The sequence below is a fragment of the Balaenoptera acutorostrata genome, chromosome 17, assembly GCF_949987535.1.
Source record: "Balaenoptera acutorostrata chromosome 17, mBalAcu1.1, whole genome shotgun sequence".
In the NCBI taxonomy this organism is placed as follows: domain Eukaryota; kingdom Metazoa; phylum Chordata; class Mammalia; order Artiodactyla; family Balaenopteridae; genus Balaenoptera; species Balaenoptera acutorostrata.
Genome location: NC_080080.1, coordinates 23,325,996 through 23,351,803, shown reverse-complemented (window position 1 = coordinate 23,351,803; position 25,808 = coordinate 23,325,996). Strand labels below are relative to the sequence as shown.

Here is a 25,808-nt window from a genome sequence, read left to right as displayed (position 1 = left end):
TCAATATGTTGGGGGAAATTTTTATAGGAACAGTTTTTGAAGTGAGATTCAAATACCATCTTCAATAAAGTGACAGTTTTCTGACTTTACCCAAATATCCAAAAACACCACTGGGATGTAAGGAAACTATCTTTGCTTATTTAATGTATAAATTGCCTTGTTTCTGAATGGAGTGCTTTGGAGTTCTGACTCGAGTAATAAGAACAGCAGTGCCACAAGAAAAACATTTCATCAAGAAAATCGAGCTTTCGGGGACTCCACAATCACATCCACACATGTACCGACATCTGGGCCTACATAGTCTGCTTTGCCAACTGTGACTATGAAGGTGAGAATTATCCCTTTCTTTTCTAAAGCCATCCTCTCCACTTGGGCATAAGATTCTATCTCCTTTCACCTACTCATCTATTAAAGAACTATTTTTTCCTCTCTCTGCTGAAGATGAATAAGCCTTCACCTAGCAAAGGAACATGTTCTTAATTCGCCCACCTTAAAACAGAAAAAAAAAACTTTCTACTGATTTCAACATCTGTCAGTTATCACCTTTTTTTGTCTGATCTTCTTTACAGCAAAGCTCCCCAAATTGTTTCTACACTCACTCAGTTCTCCAAACCTCTTCCTATTCTCTTACATTTACTCTATCAGGCTGTCACACCCACCCCTCCAAATAAACTGCTCTAGTCAATGTCACCATCGACCAGGGCCAGCTTCATGGGCATGTAACCAGTGCAGCTGCCCAGGGCCCTGAGCTTCGTTTAATGCTCTGATGTCACCATCCTGAAATTCTTAAATTTTGAACAATTTGCTCTGGGCCCCGCACATTATATAGACCAGCCTGCTGGTGGCCTTCACGTTGCTAAAGCTAATGGCCAATCCTCTGTATTTATCCTACTTGACCTATCAGCAGTATCTTCCAAGGTCAGTCACTCCCTCCTTCATGATACATTTTTGTTTTCCTTGGTTTCCAAGGTACCTTGATTTTCCTTTTACCTCAGGGGCTCCTCCCTCAGTCTCTGTGTCTCCTTTCCCTGATTACAAGTATTGGGTATATTTTCTTCTCTAATTGTTTACTCCCTAGATTATCTCAGTGAGTCCCATGATTTTAAATAGCGTCTATATGCTAATGCCTCTCCAACTCCAAACTCTAGACTCATAGACCTAATAGTCTGTTGGACCTTTCTGTTTGGTTCTTAGACTTTAGTTTGTCCTAAATTTAACTTCTTTCCTTCCACTCTCCCAACTTGATCAATCAAATCTGTTCTTCCAGTGGCTCAGACCAAAAATCTTAGCCTATTTCTTGACTCTTCTCTTTCTCTCACATGCTACATCCAGGCAATCTAGTTGGTTCTACGTCCTCAAACGATCTGTGGAATTTTAACTGCTCTTCTGCCCCTTACATCTCTTGCAGAAATTACTGAACTAGCTTCCAACCTGTCTCCTGGTTTCTCTCCTTTTATGATTTATTCCATAAATACCTCCCCTGATTTATGCCAAGCACAGGAGAGTTCCATTAAAACACAAATCAAGTAAGACTCCTCTGCTCGAAACACGAAAATACGTCCCTGCTTCATACAGATGGAAAGCCACTATCCTCGAGGTGGCTTACGGTGTCCTAAATGATCTGCTTTCCTCCCACCTCAGTGTTTGTCTCTGAGTGAATTTCTAAATACTCTCCCCGTAGCTCACTCTGCCTGGACCACAATGGCCTCCTTGCTCTTCCTCCGACTCACCAGGTATACTCTCTCACCGGAGGGCCACTGTACCAGCTGTCCATTCTACCGGTCCTTCCTTTAAGTCTTGGCTCAAATGAGGGCTGAACTGTTGTGTAGCTTATTGAATATGACAACTAGCCACTCATCTCCCTTTCATTCTGCTTTACTTTCTTCTCTAGAGCATTTATTACCTTCTAACATAAAATTTTATTTATATTATAATTTGTTTATTGTATATGTATGTTTTTTGTCTCTCTCCCTCCCGCAGAAACAGGAGTTTTGGTCTTTTTTTTTTTTTTTTTAAATAGTCCAAATGTCTGGAATAATCCCTGGTACATAGGGAAAGCTCCATTAATATTTGTTGAATGAATGCATGAAGCCTGGGTTTGTACAGCATGTCATCACCAACAACCAGCAAAACAACGACAGTGATCATTTCATTAGAGAAAAAAAAAATCATCAAGGCAATTAGAAAAGATAAAATTATAGAGAACAAACCATCATGATATCAAATTGAGCTTTGTAAACTCACTGTATGCTTTTTAGAATACATCGATTCATTAGGTTATGTATGCTATATAGAAAGAAAATATCTAAGGAAATTGAAGCTCTGAAGAAAATACCATTGCTTGCATATTACACTAACTCTAAAAACTGACTGATGGGGACTTCCCTGGAGGTCCAGTGGTTAAGACTCTGAACTTCCACCGCAGGGAGCATGGGTTCCATCCCTTGTCAGGGAACTAAGATCCTGCAGGCCATGTGGCGTGGCCAAAAAAAAAAGAAAAGAAAAAAAAAACCCAAAATAAAAACTGACTGATGTGTAAACTGCTTTCATGTAAGAGATGGTACAAGTTCTGAGAAAATGCCTGTTATGTATTGGTGGATTTTGAGTTCAAAAATATTCCTGGGAAATTGCTTATAGTTTAGTGCTTATGCAATTTTAACTTGGAAATGTACCTTCCATTTATGGAAATAATTTAAAGAATTTCTATTATACTTTCTAATAATCCTTGCTCTCCTGGTTTCTATTGCTTACCTGAAGGAAAAAGTTAATATTTGTTAATTATTGAGCAGGAAGTTGGGTGAATGGGTTGTTACCTCACGTAAAGTATTTTATATAAATACAATTGACCCTTGAACAACTGGGGTTTTACAGCGCTGACCCTCTGTGCAGTTGAAAATCCACCCATAATTTATAGTTGGCCCAACACATCCACGATCCCTTCATATCTGAGGTTCTTCCTCCGCAGATTCAACCAACCATGGATCATGCAGTACTATGGTTATTTACTATTAAAAAAAATCCACATATAAGTGAACCCATGCAGTTCAAATCCATGTTGTTCAAGGGTCAACTGTACTACAACATTTATGAAAAATGGCTTTCAGAACTGACATCCTGAGTATATTGGAGAACAGCATTATAAATCTAACAATAAGATTTCATATACAAATTACCTATTTTTATTTAAAGAAATTCTACATAACATGAAAACGATCAACTCTACATAACATGAAAAAGCCCCTCCCTTCCTATCTACTGTTATTCTTTACTTTTCTAGCCCTGTTATTTTTACTCTAAAATATGACCTGGAGAGGAAAATAAGGACATCTTGGACATTACTGGACATTAATTTTAGCAACTCTGAATAGTTTTTGAGATTTCTTTGTTCCTACCAGTGTGTTAAAAAAAAAAAAAAAGAAGGAAAACTTGTACTTGGGGTTACAAAGATGGAGAACAAAAGTACAAAGTAATTAGCAGTATGCTAAAAAAAATAGGGCTTTTTTCTCTTCTGTGCAAATGTTTTTCGTCTTAAGCAAATTTGGCTGCGAAAGAGTCAGGCAGGTGCTGCCACAGTGCTTTCGGGTTTCCTGGCAGAGCTGGTGATGCACTGGGACCTGAGACAAAACCCAGAGGAGCCACGGCTAACCTCAGCCTTTTGCCCAATTTCCTCCCTGCCAGTTACCAGAGTTCACTATTGTTCACGCTCCAGGGCTCACACTCTGCCTGTCTAGGGGTGGAATGTATTCTGAAGAAGTGTTTTGTTTGGCTTGAGGTATTAAAAAAAAAAAAAAAAAAGGTCAGTCACTGACATTCAAAATTAGATTTCATAGAAAATTCCTTTGTCCAGATTTTCTTGAAAACTGCAAATCTGGGAACACAAGTCAGCTTGGCAATATTCTTAGAGCTGAGGAAAGGCTACCTTTATATAGAGTTCCTGGCTTCACCCACACAGGCCACTTGCCTGCTCCTTTTGTGCACTGAGTTTCTGACCCCAGCCCGGATGTGGGATACCAAAATGTGAGGGGGGGATGTCCACGCTGATTCACTCTTCTTCCCTCCCCTCAAACTATGGTAAAGAGCTGATGGGCACATAGTTCTCCTTGAATGGGATTCTGACAGTCCTGGGTGAGAATAAAGTGTATTTAACTTTACCTGAAAAGTCTTCCCTGAGAGAAGAATCAAATTCTATATAAGGAAAACAAATCACATGAAGTGTTCTTATTACACTCTTATCTAGAGAATGTTGCCTCCAGCTGTGAAACAAGCTTATTACCATTATGATCAGCCCCTCAAAGCCTTTACTCTGCTGTTTTCAAAACAGGGGAAAAGAGAAAGAACTAGAAAAAATAAAGGATTTGTTAATTTGGGTTCACAAAAATGAGAAGTGAAGATTGGGCTAGGAGGGTAAACACTAATTAATTCGAAATTTCCAAAATAAATCTTCTGAAGCAAGGAGTTATTTATATACTTTACATCCTGTCCTTTTTGTGTTTTTCCTTCTGGCCATAAACATTTGGGTGAGTCTTCTTTGCCTACCTAGTTTTCTTCTGCCTCTTCCCTCTTTCAAAATCAACCTTCCGGAAACCTCTCTGATTAATTTCATCTTAAGGCAACACACAAGGCATGTAATATATTAACATAAACTTCTTGAGATGATTTATCAAGATCTTCACATCATATTCATGTGGGTATACTAAATTGAATTCAAACTTAGACTTCAAAAGCAGGATTTTTTACATATTGTAACAATCATTTCCCAATACTCGACACTCAATACGTGATACTCAATAAATGTTTTTGAAATAAACACAATTTTTATTGTTAATCTTCCTAAAGAAAACTTGTATAATTTTTTTTTACACAAAATCTATCAATAAGAGATTGATTGGTTAAAGGAAAAAAAAAAGCAAAGCAAAACAAAACAAGTTGAGAGAATCCAGGCTTTTTCAGTCTTAGTCATATTGTTTTGAAAATGGTGATTTGATTTCACCGTCTCAATTCATCAGAACCTGTCTATATGTTACAATGGTCTGAATTTCCTATTGCTACATGGATGAAAGTGAATCCATATAAAACATACCAACACCATTATGTATAACTGGTGGTAAAACTTTATTATTCAAGTTTAGATGTAACAGACATCTTTGCTGCCTGAAGATTGTTTGCATAAGAAATACACCAAGAACATGTTTGTGAGTAGAAATGAACATGCACTATGAAAACAAAATTAAATAAAACAAAAAAAAAATTCCATGTGTTGTAAGAACAGAACTATTATAGCCAACATTCTAGTATTCAAATCAGGACTACAAATTGAATTTTTTCTTAGCAACATGAAATCATTCCATATGAAAGACATTTTCTGCTGGTGAATATTGCTGTAGGTGAATTTTACATTGGCATTTTGAGATGTTTCCCATCCCATCCCACCCCCCCAAATTATTCATGTTGTCACCCAAAGAAATTTGGCATTTCTTACTGTGATACTTGCCCTGTTGGTAGCCATTAAGAAACTATGGTTTTATCAGCCTTGTAATAGTTTTGCCTCTTCATAGTCAACGCTATAGGCTGCCTAATTATGATATTTACAGCTCATATTTAATAAAAATGACCCCAACCTTTCCTGGCCCTTGGGAACTGAGAGTTTAAATAAGCCCCTTGGCCATATAATAATACTTGGCACTCCCATGGTGCCTTTCAACCAAGGATCTCAAAGTGCTTTACAAACAAGTACTACATTACCATTATTATTATTATTATTAATATTATTATTATTAATATATTTTTTTCCATTTTACAGGTGAGGAACCTGAGGCACAAAAAGAAAAAAGTGATTTGTTGCAGGTCATACAATTAAAAAAAAAACCAGGGGTAAAAATCAGTATACAGTTTTGGGACTCATGGGTCTTGAGGGACCATTTTCTCTGATGAAGAAAGGCTAAACGTTATTTCCTTGTAAAGTTACTCCTGCTTTTCTCTGGTGTAGGACGGAGTGAAGCTTCTAGCTCTACTTTTCAAGAGAACAACATGTGAGCATACATTATCCAGTTTCCATGTGTGGACCAATGTTGAATTTCACATTTTCTTCATCCCTGACTTGACACACTTCAACCTAGCATCTTCCATAGGTCCTAATTACTGCAGATAACTGTTGATGTTTTCTAAACCATTGACCGCTAGCAGGAACACGTGGGTCCGCTGTCTATGAAACGCTAACTGAAAACCAAAAGGAAGTGCACTGCAAAGAAGCCATGCCTTCTGCCCTTGGCCAAGTCTTTCTTTGGGAAAATAACACAGCCCTTCCAAGTCCCGGTGCATGTCTTTCTATCCTCTTCTCATTTACAGTTGCCTGCTGATAGAATTCCACTTAGTAGTACCTACCTTTGGTTAGCATCTTTAGTCTCACATTCAGGTTGGGTTTCAATTCCTCCATTTTCTCCTGTGATCTAGGACAGTCAGCAAGCTTTCACCTACTCACTCACCAAAGATGCCTCGCATTTTTTTGGTCATGGCTCTCAACCCAAAGACAGGAAGCTGCGAGCTCAAAGTAAACTTTAGGCAAAAAGCTGGCATATGGCACAGAAGCTGACCACCAGCTCCTTCATGCTTCCACCGCGGGTTGTCAGATCTTCTCTCTCTAGAATTGTGTTTCACGTTCACTTACTAAACAGGCAGGCAATTCAGAGGTCTTAAGACAGGTCACCTGGTGATGTTTTGTAGCCACACAGGAGGAGGCTAATCATTATTTTAGTAGCAGTACTGATACTCTTCAATTAATTAAGAAAGAAAAACATATATCCTCAGGCATTTTAAAAAAACATATACATTTAATATTTTTGGAGCTGTATTTGCATTGGATCATCATAGATTATGTGCACATGTGCAATCCTAAACATAATGTGCTACCACAGGCTTCAACAAAGAGCTGTTAAAGATAATCACTTTTTTCTTCTTCTCATTAATGTTACCTTAGAAAAAATCCCCATGCTTGCTTTCTAAAAGCTACCTGTACTAAAAGAGAACAGTTTAGAAGAAAACATCACTATCTTAAAAGTTGATTTTTTAAAAGAACATCTCAATATGTCATATAGAAAGAATGGGCACACTCTTTTCCTTTTGAACTACAGAGTTATTAACGTGTTAACCGTGAGAGCTCCATCCTTTTCTCATATACTTAAGAGCCATGTAGTGTCTCTCAATCCACAATCTTCTGAGGTGGGCTGGCTCTTTATGATTTTTCTATCCCAAACAACAATATGAATATATGGGTGAGAGGTGAAGAGAGAAAGAGTGAGAAAAAGGAGAATGAGAATGCATGAGCTGGTTTTGGCCTAAAGTTTGATCCAAAGCCCAATTCAGAATATGGACATGTACTTTTAAAAGACTTACAGTTTTTAAATGACATACAATTTTGGCTGGCATATAGTTTTTATCATAGGGAAAGCCTTTTCCAAGAGGGGAAATTCCTAAGTCATTTTGAAAGTCCTCAAAAAAAAAAAAAAAAAAAAGTTAAGTACCTAAATAGCTCATTTAAAATCATAATTTAAGACAAAATGATTCAGAAATCTTAAACCCAAATAAAAATAAAGATACTAACCAATCAGTTTTGTAATATATTTTGAGAGCTGGAACAAAGGCTTTCATAAGTCAAAAAAATAAGAGGTATTTTAGTGTTGTGATAAATTTTCATCTTTTTTAATAGCCCAACCTCTTCCCCATCAAAATATGGGAAAAATAAAATAAAATAATCAATAATAAAGGAATACGGAATAAGATCTATTGTGTCAATGCTATCTAAGAATATTCTACCAAAAGTAGACTGACCATAAATATTCCAAGAATAGTGATATGTATTTCCATTGCTAACCATTACTACTTGTCTGTCTGAGAAAAATAAAAACAAAAACAAAAAAGCAGATTAAAAAAAAGACATATATACCAAAAAAGAACAACCTATTTGTGTCTGACACACTGGAGAAACTGCTTAAGGAATAGTTTTGCCCAAAAAGTCATACCTGTACTATTGCCCAAGTTAACCAAACTTTGGGTATTTTCTGATTTGAGCAGTCCACATATCATGTTACTTGCAGATTGCCACAGTGCACTTTGTTTCTAGTCCTTTCACTAAAAAAATTAAATATAGTTTTGTTGTTTGGGAAATCTCCTCTTGTTTAGATCTTTAATCACCACCTCTCCAATCTGCCTGTACATTTTGAGATGCATTCATCAAAATTCCTAAGAAAGATAAATGACATCACATAATTTGAATGTCCAAGCCCCTCATTCCACCTCTCTATCTCAGTTCATGTGAATTATATTAGAGCTACTTGACAGGTAAGATTGGAATAGGACCCTTTAAAAATGAAACTGAAGCAGAAGTCTTAGTCCTGATTTCTTTCTTTCTCTCTCTCTCTCTTTTCTTTTTTTTTAAACATGAAAATGAAAATGCAAGAATGGAAATGACAACACATCAGAAAGACATTTTTAACTTCATTCACTACAACAGTCACAAACTGGTTGAACTCTACCTGCCATCCATTTAAAGAAACGAAGACCTGGCACTGTGAAAAAGAAACAAAACCCAAACAAAACAAAACAATACAAAGCAACTGCGAATTAATGTAAAAATGGAGTGCAAATGCAACTACAGAATGCAATAAAAACATCAGTGCTGCAGATTCCAGCAGCACTTATCAAAATAATTTCTGAAATGTTTCATCTGAAACATAGACAAAGCAATAAAAAGAGGATATATGTTTATCACTTTAAGCATAACAATGTGAGTTAAGAGCTTAAAAATTTAAAAAAAAAAGTACTTGGAATGAATAGTGCTACCCTTTTTTTCCTAAGTAGGCATAAAAATATTTTCATTTCCTTCTTGTTTTCCATACCATTATATCAAGAACTTTCATTTGTTTCATGTTACCGTTTACAACTTTAATGCACACACACACACACACACAAAAGATATCTACCGCAATAGAAATAGTTGCTTCATTACCTTGTTTGCTACATTTGCAAATGTAAACAGCTAGGCAGAGCCAGAACTGACTCTAATGCATGATGGAATATCTTTGTTGCATACGTACACTGTAGAAAATAATTATTCAATATGTCAGGCACCATTATTTGAAATGTAATACATTAATATTTACTAGAAAAATAAGGTTTTTTTTTCCTATTTGTTCTCCCAACTTCTTTAATGAAATAAGTTAATCTGACAGTGCATCCAGTAGCTTGTAATATCTTCTACATCTCCGTGGCAAAAAATAAACTACTGGTTGGGACAATATAATGCAAATTATTAAAGTCAGTCCTTGTACATACATCTGTGTAGCAAGCATTGAGGCTCGACTAACAGCACCTTTAACCAATTATTTAATGTTCAGTTATTTAGCCCTATTTCCCTGAGCAGTTATGCTGAGGCTTTCCCTTCATGGATAGTTTTACAAAGCCTTATGTATTAAAAGTACTATGAAGAGCAAACTTCTAAGAATCCTATTTAATGCTACTTAACTAAACCTGTATAAATCTAATGAAGGGATTGATTGGTACATATACCAACTGTCAGTCTGTGGTAACGTAACTTTAGACGCTGCCTGACCACAAAGTTTGGAAATTATACTTAAACCAAAAGAAAATAAATAAATACAGCAGGTTACCTTGTGGAGAAATACCATGTGTTCTAAACCAATGAAGCCCATGGTCTGAACTTTTGTATCCATCTAGTCTTTTGAACGGAGGGGATCCCTTTAGTTAGAACGTGCCAAGTGAGATTAGTGACCAAGAGGAAGCTTAAAAAACAAACCCAAACTGGTTCATCACATACAAGAAAGAAAAGATCTGGCTAAAATAAAATTACTACGTAAGCACTGAGGACATTGTTTTTAAAAATGCATATATATTTGGACAAAATGACCCTAAATTGCAAACAAGAGGACTATTTTTGAAAGGAGTATTTGAACATCTAAAGGACAAAAATATCAGAGAGGGTGTGCATGTGTATGTACAGGCAGGGCTGGCCAAAATCATTGTCACTTTTCCCGCTGTTCTCTCCCCAAGCCTAACCACAGCTCGCATTGCTAGGTCTAAATTCGAAACATGATCAATGAGAGAATTCTCATCCAGGAAGGTGCCAGTTTCCTTTCACTGCCCTGGAGATTCGATTTCTCCTCATCTGCCTAGGATTTCAAGACACTTCGAAATTGAGGCAACAATTTATGGTTTTTGAACAAATGGGCCAATGGCCAGCCCAATACTGCTTTAGGATCATAATATGTAAACCCTTCCAAATTCTAGACAGCTTTGATCTCTTTCTTTACAAACATAATAATTATAGTCTGGTGATACTTCTTACGGATGGTTTCCATAGTACACATTCACCAAGATGGTTCTGACCTACTAGGTTCTAAACAGGACCATATACCATCTTCCATTTTTTTCTCACTGACCATTTGTCTCACTTTTTAATCTTGGTAACCTACTCATCAAAAGAAAGAATAATAAAAGAAGGGAATTTCATGTTGGATAAGGCAGGCTCTATGAAGTATTTTTTTTTTAAATAGGTCTTCATAAGACATTACAAGCTATTGAATTCCCATCAAGAAAACCTATTTCTATTTAATTGTGCTAAGTGCTAAGGTTTTACTCTTTAGGTTTTCCATTTTTTTCCACTTGTGCATTGTTCCTATGCAGGCCCCTCTGGATATGAGTTGTGAAGTCATATTTGTCCGTGCAAAGATGCTGGCATATGCTGCACTGGAAAGGTCCACTGTCACCATGGCAACTCATATGCAAAGCATACATCACTTCATCCAGAAAGACAATGCCACAGTGCACACATTTTGTTGAAAGTTCATCTTGAGTACTTCTATCAACTTTCTCTGTTTTTACTACATTCAAGGGACCTTCATTTTTTACATTTGATGGTGCCTTCGTTTTCTCCTTGGAGGCACCATTTGCAGTTGGCCCAGGTCTGGAATGCTTGATCGCCAAATCTAGAGGAATGTCATTGTCTGATCCAACAGCTGAAAAGTGAGGAGGCAGATTGAAGGTGGGGTAAGGCACATAGTTTTGGCAAGGATTTGGTAGGCCAGGCACGTGACTCAAGTAGTGCGGATTCCCAGGAACGGAGAGCTTATATTTACTCCAGAACCGCAGCCAGTCAGCTTCACTCTGGAAGTCATTATGTACAAAGGGAAGTCCAAAAAGGGGGTACTGGTACTTTTCAATAGGGCTGCCTGGTGGTGAATAATTTGGGTGCTTCGCGGGTCTCATGTACTTTTCTATGGGACTGCCTCTCTCAGAACTTCCTTTCCCTTCAGATACGGATGAACTATTTCCTGGGTCTCCAGTACTTTCCTGAGGACTTTTTATCTGAATGTGCAAAGGTTGCATCCTTTTGTGAATATCCAGAGTTTGGCTGACCATGACTGGCTGCTGAGCAGAATGGCTTTTAGTCAATGAACCCTGGGCTTCGTATTTACTCAGGCTGGGGAGCGGAATTTCTCTCTGGTGACCTTCAGTTAAGTGATCTTCTGACCGCCTCTCTAAGGGGCTGCCATTGACTTGCTCTTCACTGCCGGCCCTCTGCTGTTTGTTGAGCTGCTCGGCCTGAAGTGCCTCTGGGTTAAGGCGCTTTCTTGTTCTTCTCCTAATAATCTGCTCACCGTTGTTTTGTTTAATGATGTTTAAAGGCCTGGGAGTCTGCGGGGAACACACACACAATACACAAAAGGAAAACATTAAAAAACACATTAAAATGCATTAACAATTCCTCACAAATATAAACCATGCTTAAGTTCAAAGCAAAGATAGGCTTTACGTTATAGATTTACTAAATCTCCTCCTTTTGCCCTAAGCAGGATCAGAGGAAGTAACCAAGGCACATTATTTTACCCTAATTAAATCATGCCCATCTTTACAGGGAGGACTGAAAAACTTTAAGCTACTTGGAAACAGCTTTTCCAAACTCAATAGATTTTGGAATTGCATTATTTCGTGATAAAACGGTGTTTAAAGTTACTTGAAGAAATGTGATTTTTCTGAAATATTCTCAACTTTTGAGTCATGCACCAAGATGTCAATATAGTAACATGGGAGATAGGTTTTGATGACAACTGTGGAAAAATGATACATGGCTGCAGTCTGAATTGTGTCCCCCTCTCCCCGCCCCCCCTACAATTCATAGGTTGAAGCTCTAACCCCAATGTGACTGTATCTGAAGATAAGGCCTTTAGGAGGTATATAGGGTTAAATGAGGACACAGTGAGAAGACAGCCTTCTACAAGCCAGGAAGAGAGCTCTCACCAGAACATACCCAGGCAGGCACCCTAATCTCAGGTTTCCGGCCCCAGAACTGTGTGAAAATAAATGTCTGTTGTTTAAGCCACCCTGTCTATGGTATTTTGTTATGCCAGCCCCAGCTGACTAAATATAGAATATTAAACATCAGAACATAAATAATCAAAGACAAACTGACAGAATTGTAAGGAAAGATATCAGGTAATCAAAGCCATTATCAGTGAGAGGTTTTTTAAAAAATCTCTCACTTTTTTTCTCCTTTAATTATGTAAGCACTCACTATGGAAGATTTTACTTGTTAACAGGTGAAGCATTTGTTTTCTGTTGACAATCTAAATTTATTGGTAGGCTCGGTTCAAATATCCTATCTGTCAGTCTACTCTGTACTTAAATAGAATGCTGACTTTCACTCAGCTTAAGTATTATATGATTCGTATTTATGTACATGGTCAACAGGTGTTTATATTACATGACTAAAATCCATAGATAAGACTATAATAAAAACTTTACTTGCAGTAAGAGCTCTAATTTTGACTTATAAAATCAAGAGAATATGTTTAATAAATCAATGCATATTTACAGATTAAAAATTTAGGAGAATCTTTAAATGGGCTAAAATCTGATTTTTCTAAAAGATTACTGAAATCAGGAAGTAATCTCTACATAAAATATGAATATAAACAATACGTAACTTGTGAATTATACCTAGAAAGGATGCACCTCAATGCAGGAGAGTACTTTTTATATGTTAAACAAAATACAAAACCTTTTGCAGTGTTTTTATTGTCACAAAGATATTTTGAAGGAAAACGGATAACACACTTGTTACTGACAATCAAATTATTCATTTCAGAATGAAAATGCCACATCCCCTTGGATAGTCCATGTTCATTTACTTTGTTCAGAATTTCAGGTTTATAAAGAGCTCATATTCATATTATAAAAATATGCAGGGGCTTCCCTGGTGGCGCAGTGGTTGAGAATCTGCCTGCCAATGCAGGGGACACAGGTTCGAGCCCTGGTCTGGGAGGATCCCACATGCCGCGGAGCAGCTGGGCCCGTGAGCCACAACTACTGAGCCTGCGCGTCTGGAGCCTGTGCTCCGCAATGAGAGAGGCCGCGATAGTGAGAGGCCCGCGCACCGCGATGAAGAGTGGCCCCCGCTTGCCGCAACTAGAGAAAGCCCTCGCACAGAAACGAAGACCCAACACAGCCAAAAACAAATAAATTAATTTAAAAAAAATATATATATATATAAAAATGCAGTAGTTTATCTTCTAAAGAAATCTGAAATATGCATTAATACCTTTTTTAAACTTTCATAATTTTTGTGGCAGTCTTTGACATGAAATGTGAGCATAACCTTTATGTGTTTAAATTTGTGATTTTAAAAAACCTCAGAATTGAAAACATCTCATCTCTGGAGAGATGAATATTAAAATAATTGTAAAAAAGTTTAGTTTATATCACAGTTGTTAAATTACCATAACCTGAAAGAGCAGCAGTTTAATTAATTTTGGGCCTTTGATTGGTCTGAGTTCAATTAAAATTATTAATGTCAGTACCCATTGAATGGAAGCTTATTGCTGTGCTTAAGTGGTGAAGTTTAAGAAGAAGTAAGGTGATGGTGGTGTGTGTGTGTGTGTCGGGGGGCGGGGGGAATCCTTCTATTAGCTCCATGCTAATAACTAAGGTTTTCACAGTTTACTACCAATTAGCATTGTTGGCAGCATGCATTTTTTAAAAGAGTGCTTCCAATGGTCCATTTAGGAGGACATTTTGTCTAAAATTATATGCTCCGTAGCTGTAATCTATTCATTGGCTGGTGCTAAGAGCTGTGGTAAAATGCCAAACAAAATGAAAAAGGCAGAGGGAAATAGATTTCTGTTTACTACATGGGGCATTCCTTTTTTTTTTTTTTTTTTTATTTATGGCTGTGTTGAGTCTTCGTTTCTGTGTGAGGGCTTTCTCTAGTTGCGGCAAGTGGGGGCCACTCTTCATCGCGGTGCGCGGGCCTCTCACTATCGCGGCCTCTCTTGTTGCGGAGCACAGGCTCCAGACGCGCAGGCTCAGTAGCTGTGGCTCACGGGCCTAGTTGCTCTGCGGCATGTGGGATCTTCCCAGACCAGGGCTCGAACCCGTGTCGCCTGCATTGGCAGGCAGATTCTCAACCACTGCGCCACCAGGGAAGCCCCGGCATTCCTATTTTTAAAGGCAGCTCTGGTCAGCAGATAAGCTATCTAAACTAAAAAAATATCCTCAAGAAGTCAAATGCATATAAAGATGGGAGATTTGTGAGTTTAAATTTTATTAGAGGATTCCACCTAAAATTTGGTTAGAAATAACTGAGGTACCTCAGAGAGCCCTAGAAATTAGTCAGCCAGAGATCTTAAAACACAAAGCACTTCTGCATCTTGCTCTGCTGTGTGCTCTTCAAGCCCTCAGATACCATTGGCAGCACTGTAGAGCACTGGCATCCTGGGCCCCAGTTTAGAACCGCTCTTCTGAACGTGTCCAACTTCCAGCCCCCAAAGCAGCCCAAATGACACTTGCAAATTCCAATGGTAAATGGGAAAATAAGCATTTCCCCCCTGCCCTAGATGTTATAATGAACATGGGAGAGTCCCCCTTTTTATTTTAAACTTTTTATGTACTTCTGCATTTTTGAGGTTTCTCCTCTCTACCTAAATTAATTTCACCGAATTCTGATAACCACTTGTTCAACTATCTGTTATGTGACGTCCCCAGAAATCAATCTTTTTCCTCTTTTATATCAAAAGAAGCATAATGCATTACTAATGATCTCAAATGTATCTCCCCATAACCTCTAAGGCCGGTCCACCATAAATCACATGTGCACTCAAAGCGACTGCATTAAACTCTGCAGGGGCAAGGCACTGCAAGCCAGGGAATGGAACTTATCACGCCACAGACCAGGGTGCTTTATAAAGCTTTTCCTGAAACAGTCTAACAAGTTCTTACCGAGTGAAGCTTCTGGTAGAGGCCACACGCATTGCATACATATCCGCCATTTGCATTCTTTCGCCAGAGAGAGGTCTTTGTGGTCAAGCAATTGGCACAAAAAACACCCGAGCCTCTACGCCTCTGAAATGGGGAAAAAAAAAACACAAGGTCAGAGGTGAGTCACATGATCAGTGGAGTTAGACCAAATCAACCCAGGAGTTTTGTCTTTAGACTAGCAACAATGACAGTATAAAACCACACTGCCCATAATGAGGTCAGGTTCAATTGTGTTTAATAGGCACCACTGATTTTCATTATAATTAACCCTGCAGTGATGGATGAGGTGTGTGCAACACCAAAGGCCTTTCACAGAAACAGCTTTAACTTTTTGAACTTTGGGTTTTGTGCCTTTAATGATGGTTCCTAAATGCTGAACCCTAAAATATACCTTTTAAAAGTGTCAAAACAAAAGTCCAAAGACAGAGCCTGGCAATATGTTTAATATACTCTGGAAAGGGAGGAGCACAGGCTACCTGAGCTTTAAAATGTAGTCAAGCTTGGAATAAATGCGGCACGTAAACCACTTACAATTAAACCTGATGTGTGTCTTTCTGGATGTCATTCATGTAACATAAGTATTAAGAGACTGTAAGACACTCAGTTCTAATTTTTGGTTTGCAACTGTAAAATCTGAAAGAGAACACACCCTCTATCTCCCAAAGCTGAGAGGAATAGTAGAAACTTCTGCCAACTAGAAGTACAGTATTACTAATGAGAATCCTTATGAGGGGCCTACTTAAGCCAGACAACATAGTCCCATCAATGGCTATTTATTTATTTTATTTGACTCAGACTTGGAAATCACAAGCATTTCTGAACACAAATTGATTTTAGTGGGCTGAATTCTCTAATCACCAGATTCAAAAATAATCCAAGAATATTTGAAAGTAGATCATTAGTATTGCTTGTTCCATTCTTGCTATCAAGTAATGATTCCATTAAACTTCTCATTGAAACAAAAGTCAGGCTGTGTTCCTAGGCGCAAATACTAACAGGCAGGAAATGGAACTCTCTTGCTGAAAAAAAAAAAGAGCCTGAATTGCAACTCTGCTCTCCTTTCTCTAGGAAGTAAAGCCTTTAATGATAAAATATGCATGTTAGATAAGGAGTGGAAAAAGTCTTGCTGGAGCCCAATTTTGTTATAAATTTAAAATTACAAACACCATAAGTCAAAATTTCAGGGATTCATAAAATTTAGGCAATTTATTTAACTTGAGTCCATACTGTAGACGAGTGGTATCCCTGCCAAGAAAATACAATGGTTATAATTGTACTCTGATACATTTCAAATGGAAAGCTTTCTGCAGACATAATTTTGGCTTCAAGACTGGAACACTTTCTTGGCATTGAAAGGGCATTTGATTCATCGGGTGTTTCACAATGTATCACTAAAAAGACCTGGTGAGCAGCCAGTTCCCTATAGGGTAATTTTTCCATCCAGATGCAAGTGCTATCAGAGGCCCTCGTCAGCTAAACTAATTATGACCTTGCAATTGCTGATGCCGGCTCACTCTAACATTCAACATCCTCCATTAATCATCAATACAAAGAAAATGAATGAAACGTAAAGAAATGAGGACTGGTAAGCTGCATAGCCATAAAAATCTGAAATGAGAGCAATAATTTAACAAGATTGGGGGAATGTTTGTAGTGAGCACAAAGTCAGGCTAACAATTGTCCTTTTCAACCAAGAACACAATTTCATTAGTGTAGCAGGTTGGGCTACTTTAGGTGATGTAATAAAAGCCAGAGTTTTTCACAAAGATAATCTCTGGCTCCCCTTTTTTCTTTACTCCCCCCACCCCAAATCAGGACCAGGAATGTATCATAAATTTCTCAGTCTCAATAAGAGCAGCACAAAAGTTGGGTGTTGGCCCTCAAAATCCAAATTGGGACCTACTGCAAAAGTACAGACTGCCGTTTCCCCCGAATCAATGAACTATTAGAGGTTGTGTTTATCAAACACTCTGGGGGCCCCCTTTATCCGAGGTAAGTCGGGGAGCTTAGTTAGGTTATAACTGTGAAACTTCCCTGGGGCCATGCTGTCTTCTTTTCCGAGATGTAAATAACACATTTTGCAAATAAACACCAGTTTGATCCATATAAAGGCAATGTAAATGTCCATTTGGAAACTGACCCACATATATGGCTGAGGCTCAAATCTGAATGTATAACCATTCACTGCAGCCTGCTTTTCTTTCCTTATGCCCTGGCTGCTTGACACAGCATGCCAAAGTGGGTGTAATCCTGGTTTCAGAGAACGCTTCAATCCTTGCACAACTTTGTGCTTAATTCTGTTGCAAAGAAAATGCCCTTCATTAGTTCGAGGGAAAATTCAGAAATTACAGGACTGGTTTCCACAGGCGTATCTTGCTTTAAGCAGCACTTAGGCTCCAATAAAGGCTGGTATATTTTACGTAAACCATATCTTATTTTAAATACATCAGGAGACCTTTGGATTCACTTACTCGGAGTCAGTATGGCATGGGGGGGTTAATAATCAGATTTAGGAATCAGACAACTTGTACTCAAAACATGTCTCTGTCTTGAGTTGCTTGGGTGCAACTTTGGGCAAGTTACTTAACCTGGCAATGCTTAAATTTCCTCATCTTTAAAGTGTGAGCTGCTGTGAGTGTTAATGTGGACAAATGGATGTAATAAAACAATGCCAGGTATGTAGTAGGCGCTCAAGTTAGCTATCCATCAAGGGGATTCAATTGTATTTCTTTTGTAAGAGAAAAATATTTTGTTGGTTTCGTTTATATCTCCTTAATCTACTTATTGCACATTTTAGATATGCTTAAAGCATATAGTTGGGTATAATCACATGTATTTTATTTGTGCCAATCTTATCAAATATGAGAATGGAAAGTTGAGTCAGAGTGAAATGTCTAGGTGTTCACACCTAGAATTCAATAGGGGCGTGCCTGTGTGCGGGAGGAGAGTGGGAGGTAGGTGAGAAATATTTCACATAGTAAGTTACCTCCCATCTAAACAAATGTATCACTTTGGTAAGCACTGTAGAACCTTATGTTTGATGCACTTGGAATTACTGGAAGCAACAGAGAAGGTGGGAGAAGTGGGCAATGTCCTTAGTTGTGTGAGCACAGAATTGTACACCGTGCCACAACTCTCTAAATCACAACGCAGATGAGAGCCCTGACCCACAGCGAGAACCTGGCTGGATGGAGTATGGCTGAAGTCACCAACATCCTTAGCCCAATCAAGTGCTGAGAAGCAGTCTGCTGCCGAAGGAAGCAGAATAGAAGTTTCCCCTGCCCCACTTTTTAAAAATGAACTTGTTAAAGAGAAAGAAAGGCACTAAAGATCTTATTTCATTCATAGTTTATCAGGTATAACAGAGTTTTAAAATAGTCTGTCATTCTCCTTTTTACTATGTTAAAGACAGAAATCATGTCTCTTAACAGTCATCAAATAGTCTAAGTAACAAGCACCTAGGACAGTGCTGTCTTGAGCAGCTAAACATTAATAAAGTTGAAAATAATCTCTCTTGCTATTATTTTTATCACTAGTCATCACTCCTGTTTTTGAAAAGAAAGTTTTTAAAAAATATTCCTTTGGATTGACAAATCTATCAATCTGGATTTGACAAATTGGATTTGGATTGACAAATTTGGATTTGGATTGACAAATTTGGATTGACAAATCTATCTTCAGTTGGTCAGAGAGGGCTAATGAGGTTGTAGACGATAAAATCAAGAGAGTTAATTTTCGGCTTCCCTGGTGGCGCAGTGGTTGAGAATCTGCCTGCTAATGCAGGGGACACGGGTTCGAGCCCTGGTCTGGGAAGATCCCACATGCCACGGAGCAGCTGGGCCCGTGAGCCACAATTGCTGAGCCTGCGCGTCTGGAGCCTGTGCCCCGCGACGGGAGGGGCCGCGATAGAGAAAGGCCCGCGCACCGCGATGAAGAGCGGTCCCCGCACCGCGATGAAGAGTGGCCCCCGCTTGCCGCAACTGGAGAAAGCCCTCGCACGAACCGAAGACCCAACACAGCCAAAAATAAATAAATAAATAAATAAATAAATAAATAAATAAATAAGAAAATCCTTTAAAAAAAAAAAAAAAAAAAAGAGAGTTAATTTTCCAATCCTACATCCCACACTTATTTTTGAGAAATAGCTGAAGCCAGATACGTGCTATGTCCTGAGGACACAAGGTCAGGTAGAACACAAAGCTCCAACTCTCCTGTATATGCATAATTAGAGTCATGCATTGCTGATGGTTCTATATGTGCATGTGTATGTTTTAAATAATAAATTGTTTCTCCCTTTCCTACAGGCTGCTTTTAAGAGATGATAATAATTTGTACCTCCATGACTTTGTGCAGGAGAGAGGAGAATGGAGTGATATGGATAAGGACACTTCTGGGAGAGGAAATGATAGGAATAAGTAGTTAGTGGCTAACACCGGTGGCATACTTGACAGGTGCTCCTTTCAGGCTGAAGGAAAGCTGTCCTTTGCACATCCAAAGCTACACACAGTCACAGCATCCTCTGCCCCTGGCCTTCTCTAAGTGCACCTTCTGTTTCTATGTGGTTTCAACAGAGGGCAAGAGTGAAGGAAGGTCGGCCGAAAACCCAAATCTACCTGAAAGCCATCTCAACTGAGAATTTCTACAGAGGAAATTCTGGAATCAACAAGGAACTGTTTGCTTTTAACTTCAAGTTTAGATAGTTTGCCCACTGACTTTTAGGTTGCATTTGTGTGGCCTTCATGTTATTTCTGTTGGATGGACCGTGGTAGGAACAGTTAATTGCAAGGAATTCCGAGGCCAGCCCAGGGACTGGCCTCGCAAGGGCTTTTCAATTACTGAGAATTCTTTGGATCACTTGTTTCCTTTCCACGTTTCAAATGTATTATAACCACCATACTGATTTTCACAACAGCAATTTAGGTGATGAATTTGGACAATCATCCATGCCAGGATTTGAAACAGAAAATGACACACCCACCTTTTAATATACGTACACTTTAAATCCAATGTAATTTTTTCCTTTTCCTGCTGTAGAGTACACCAAGAAGTGTAATGACTAACTTAAAAAACCTTTAGTCTTTAGGTTCACAGCTAACCACTGCATGGCATCACTATCATTAAATTTTTCTCAAAGCTTCTGATTGAAGTTTTGCTTCTATGGTGCTTAAATCCTCAGTCAGTTGCAGATCCCTCTGTGCTGAGCCCTGACACATATGTTGGTAAACCCAGATGTGTTTTTAGAAAAGAATAAGAATGGGAAAAAAAGTTTCAAATTGGTTCATCTGTTTTTATTGCTTATTTTATTTTATTATTTGAAGATCAGCCAAAAAGAAACATTTTAAGGTTTTCAAATTTCATTATTAACACAGAACTTATTCATTTGATTAATAAAAAGTAAATTTGAGTGAATTATTAATTCAAGTGGCTTAACATTTAGAGACATGGATATTCATCTTCAAGATATTAAAAATCCCTACTAGTGGAGTTATTTGTGCAGAAATGATGCTTTATAATAGTTTTCTATGAATAAGAACCATACTGAAACCATGTAATTACATAACAAGCCTTGATAGGCAGAGCATTTACTCACATTTTTTATGGTTTTATATCTTAGCCATTTTAAATCAAATCAATCTGAAATTTGATATACATGCTGTTAGTCTGGAGGTACCTCAAGTATTTTTAACTCTTTAAATAATTTCTATGTTTATTCGATTATATCAAGAATCCTTTGAAAACTTCATTTTAGGGAAATGCACAGATGGCTATGATAGAACCTTCTGGTACAACTTTGCAGTAATAAAATTTCAGTGGTAAATTTAATTCAGTTCAGTTCTGGGAATAATTATTAAATGTCCACCATGTGCCTGACACTGTGCTAGAAGCTGGGGTTACAGTGATGTATATGGCAGACATGATCTGTAATCTCTCAGTTTCCGGTACCATCTGCTAAAAACTAACTACGTGTTGAGTTAACGTGATACAAACTGAGATCGTTCATGAACATTGACAGTTTAATTCATGTAAATTATATGGAAACATTCCTGAAGAAACCAAAGCATCTCCCACGAATAAATCTCATGTAAAGGCTGAAAGTTGTCTAATAATCAGAGGGCTTACTCTCTGTGCTCCTTAATAAAAATGGGTAATAGTCTAGTCATTTCAGAAGCAAGATCCTTGCTTATTGTCCCATCAGTAATAATGTCCTATCAATAACTTTGCCCTATTAACCACCAAAAGAGTTGATATAAACTAAATAATGTGTTCATGACTGTCATATAGAATAGACATTCAATAATTGTTGAATAAATGACAAATATTATTTTAGTCATTATCACTATTATTCACCACTAAGAGACATAGAAGGCCACTCTCCCCCACTTCCGCCTATTAAGGAATTAATTGACTAATGACTATACACCAATAGACCCTGCAGAATATAAGGAATGCAGTACCTAAAACCACTTAAAACAGATGCTGGCTTGCAATGAACACCTTTAAATTAATAGCCAGAATTTTATCAGAAGCATGGGCTGGCCAATATTTTAGCAAGAGCAGGGAAAGAGCTCTGCCAGCAAAAAGCAACAGATATTAATACCTTGGATGGCTTTTGTTCCAAATAAAATCGTGAAGAATTGATTGAAACAGCAAGTCTATGCCTGCTTGAAAACAGCCCTCTATGCCCTCAGATTTCTTGCCAGAAAACTGAAGAGACTCTACAAGGTTCAGCCAAGCATCCATCTTGTAATTACCTATCTCAGAGTTTGGAAACAAAACCTGTTTACCTGCTTATTAAATTCACTTCCTCAACACATCAGCAAAGCTAATGGAGACCAGTGTAAACTAAACTGACATCCTTGGCTAGGAGCAATGGAACAACTTCTGTTCCAGGACATGAGGCAATTCATACTCTAGTAATCATACATTGTACCCAGGTACGAATGTGCCTAAGACCTTTCCACTGACTCGTCACCACATGGGAGTTGTCCAGTATATCAGGACACACTAAAACACATGAGCTCCATTTCTTCTGAGATGCAATTGTTGACTTATGGAGTGGGATTGCAGAAAATAAGAGTTCCCCAGGTAAATCTCACGCTTTAGATTATTCATATGGATTCTTCAAATCTTCAGATTTTAGAAATTTATCACACAGATATATAACCCATTACGTAGGTCTGAAGGACCCCCATCTCCATACTTTGACTTACTCCATATTTAGTAAATGAGCAAACATCTGATGTCACACACAAATTACATAACAGACCAGGACTAGAAAAATCCAGATCTTTGGAGTTCTAAACCCATGCTGTTTCTATAACAATGTTCTGCCTTTATAGCAATATATATTTGGACAGCTGAAAATATGGTTGAAGATTTATGTCTACACTGTCTTTTTTCATTTCACATGGAAGTCATTATTGTCAAAAGAACTGCTCATGTCTCTCACTGCTTCTATTTCTGCCACCACAGATCCATTTCCACCTTTCCTGCAGTAACAACAATGGTCTGAGAGAGTTTCTACAGGGACCTTCTTCTATGCTAGTGCCAAAATCTGACACTGAAAAGGAAAAAAAAAGGCTTTTTGGAGGCACAACTTTAGCACCTCTAAAGTAAACCTCAGCATGAGAATACAAGAATTGATTCTGTTTTAATAAATTTATTGCAAATTTTATTTAAACAGTATATTTATCAAACATTTACTATGGGAATTCTTCACATTATAGAAAAGAAAAATCTTGGTGATAGGGACTTTTCTAGAAAAAGCCTGAAGTTCAAAAGGTTCAGTTTCTAAGAATTTAGTTTAAGAAACAAATATAGGTATTTTATGTATTACCTAAGTAGGATTGGTTATATGATAGTGATGGTGATATGGTCATTTTGAAAGAAACAGAAAATAACAGATAATAATCAGTAATTCTTTTTGTATCAGCTAACAGATAATAGCTGGTCCATGAGGTGTTACCATCCCTCAAGGCATTTACATCTATATCAATGGTTCTTAGCATTCTTCGAAGTCATACACTCTTTTGATAAAATTTATGACACTCTCCCCAGATAATAAAAAAAAAATATGTAAAGTATTTTACAAATAAACTTCAGGCTGTTCAAAAGAATGTCCTTCACAAAATGTATCCAAAGATTTCACATGGATCTGAGTGCCCATGGATCCCAAGGTTAAGAACTCCTGACATATATTACCTCAGTTTAGATTCAAAATGAATTACCAGGGATTATTATTCTCTCACTTTATTGGTGAGGTAAAAGACTGAGAATGGTTCTTTGACTTACCTAGTATCAAAAAATACATCCTAGTCTCTAAGTCTAGGCAAAAGCACAAGACTTTTTCTAAAAAGCACTTTTGAATCAATTATCTGGTAGAATTCTCTTGTTTGACTACTTTTTGTCCCTTTTTAATAATCACCATCATACATCTAATATTTATCAAGTATTTATTTTGCGTAGGATAATATACTAAAGGCTTAGTTTCATTATCTGACATCTTCAAAACAATCCTAAGAGATAGGAATTATTGTTACTATTATTATTATTATTACTGTTATTCTATCCACTTTATAGATGAGAAAACTGAGGTTTTCAAACATTTTTCAATTGTTAAATAGTCAGGCTAAGATACAAACCCAGGTCTCCCTCACTTCAGAGCTACAGTTCTTAACCATGTTTCAGGCCATATTACTAAAGAAGTGATTGGGGAATATTTACCAAAAATATTTCACCATAGTTTGGCTTTGAAGAACCCTTATCTCTTCAAACCACCCTATAACAGCTGATCAAATTATCCAAGTTTTGAGGTACCAGAAAGAAATGACTCATCCTTGATCAGATATGGCAACGATCAGTTTTGAAGTTGGTAGATACAGCCGAAGCCAGAGGAAGAGCGCAGCGTTTGCCTGATGGAGAGGTAGTGGTGGGGAAGGGGGATGGGTGCAGAGCATGAGTTTTGATCCTGCTGTCTCAAAAAATAAGAATAAAAAAATATGTGAAAAAAGCCTCTGTTTAAAAGCAGAAATTAGTGCATTGACTTAGTCCCTAAAATGCTAGCATGAAAAGGCAGCTGTGAACCAGGATCTCTTTTGCATTCACCATAGCTAGAGATGGGGCAGGAAAAATGCTGCTAGGGTTTTGACAAGTTCTGTAAACACACATGTTCAGGTAACAATTAACTAGATTTATATAGTAAATTTATATATTTGTATGTTCCTTGGCAGAAACCTTTTGCAATGTGTGGTATCCTCATTATTCAAGATAAAGTGCTGCCAATTCTGAAAAATGAGGTCATTTCATCAAATTCCTCAGATTTGAATAATACAAAAATATTTACAATTCTTTTCCCTTAACCATTTCCCCCATTATTAGATATAAAAGTACATGTTCTTCAGTGACCTATGGAGTCTATTTATACTTTTCATGTGTGATATAGTTTCCATTTCATTACATAACAGCAAGACTAAAATATTATTAACTCTATAAACATGTTTTACAGGCTATTGAGTTGAGATCAGATATTAAAACATAGCATATAGTTTGCTCATTAGAAAGATGGTAATTGCTGCTTATTTCCTCTTAACAACAACAACAAAACTTGCGGAAATACAGTTAAATATACTGAAGTTTGAAACAGTTAAGAACCATGTTAAAAATCTGCAAATGTATCAACGAGAGACCCTGATACCAAATATGCAATTTGTACTAAATAACTAAATACTTTATAAGACTGTATTGGGAATACTTCTTGTACTATTTCATTCTCTGTGACTTTTAAATACATGGGGTGGGACCTAAGGGAAACAAACCTAAACTTCATTTAATTTTTGATTCTATAAATAATTCTTTTAAAATGTTATCTCATTTTTTATTCAGCTTTGTATTTTCTCAGGACCCATACAATCAGGTACTTAAATACACCTTTCCAAGAGTTATAATAAGTACCTAGTACATTTTGTTGCTGTTCAAATGAAAGATGTGTCTTTAAATAAGGATTCTGTGACTGTTATAGGTAAAACCCAGATCTAGCAGATAATTTCATTATTGAGGGTCTGGGCAGACAGGGAAATCTAAGCTGATTTTTAAAGTTTTAATGACATTATTTTAAAAAGACAACTTGGAATTATGCATTTCCTTAACAATAATGATGTAATTTTGTAATAACTGAAATCTTTCATGGGAAAACTGCTTCAATAACTCACACGGTCAATTACACAGGAAAGTACTGTAATCGGGCTGTCCTTCTGTAGCTCCCTGCCCCCCACCCCCATGGTCAAATAGCTCACGTACACGACTTCCTTTTCCATTACCAACGTGTCTGCAGTACCATCTGTGAAAACGAACACATACCTTGTGCTGCTCGTTTCTGCTTTTGCACGTCCATTAGTGGGACTGGCTGCAGCTGCTCAAGAAGAAAGCAAGGATTGTCTTTGCTTTTATATAGATGCATATATTCCCCCTCCAGTACTGCCATATCA

The 25,808-nt window shown here is 37.5% G+C and overlaps 1 protein-coding gene across 5 annotated transcripts in view; it reads right to left on the bottom strand.

The window, feature by feature from the left end:
* Positions 1 to 5,442: 5,442 nt before the first annotated feature.
* TRPS1 (transcriptional repressor GATA binding 1) overlaps positions 5,443 to 25,808 on the bottom strand; it is a 257,232-nt gene continuing 236,866 nt past the window's right edge. For all 5 annotated transcript variants that reach the window (XM_057532194.1, XM_057532198.1, XM_057532197.1 and 2 more), the window contains 2 exons: positions 15,286 to 15,408; positions 5,443 to 11,706 (listed from right to left, as the gene is read on the bottom strand). In XM_057532194.1, coding sequence (XP_057388177.1) covers positions 10,645 to 11,706; positions 15,286 to 15,408 — 1,185 coding nt within the window. In that variant the 3' untranslated portion in view covers positions 5,443 to 10,644. The remainder of the gene's footprint in view (positions 11,707 to 15,285; positions 15,409 to 25,808) is intronic.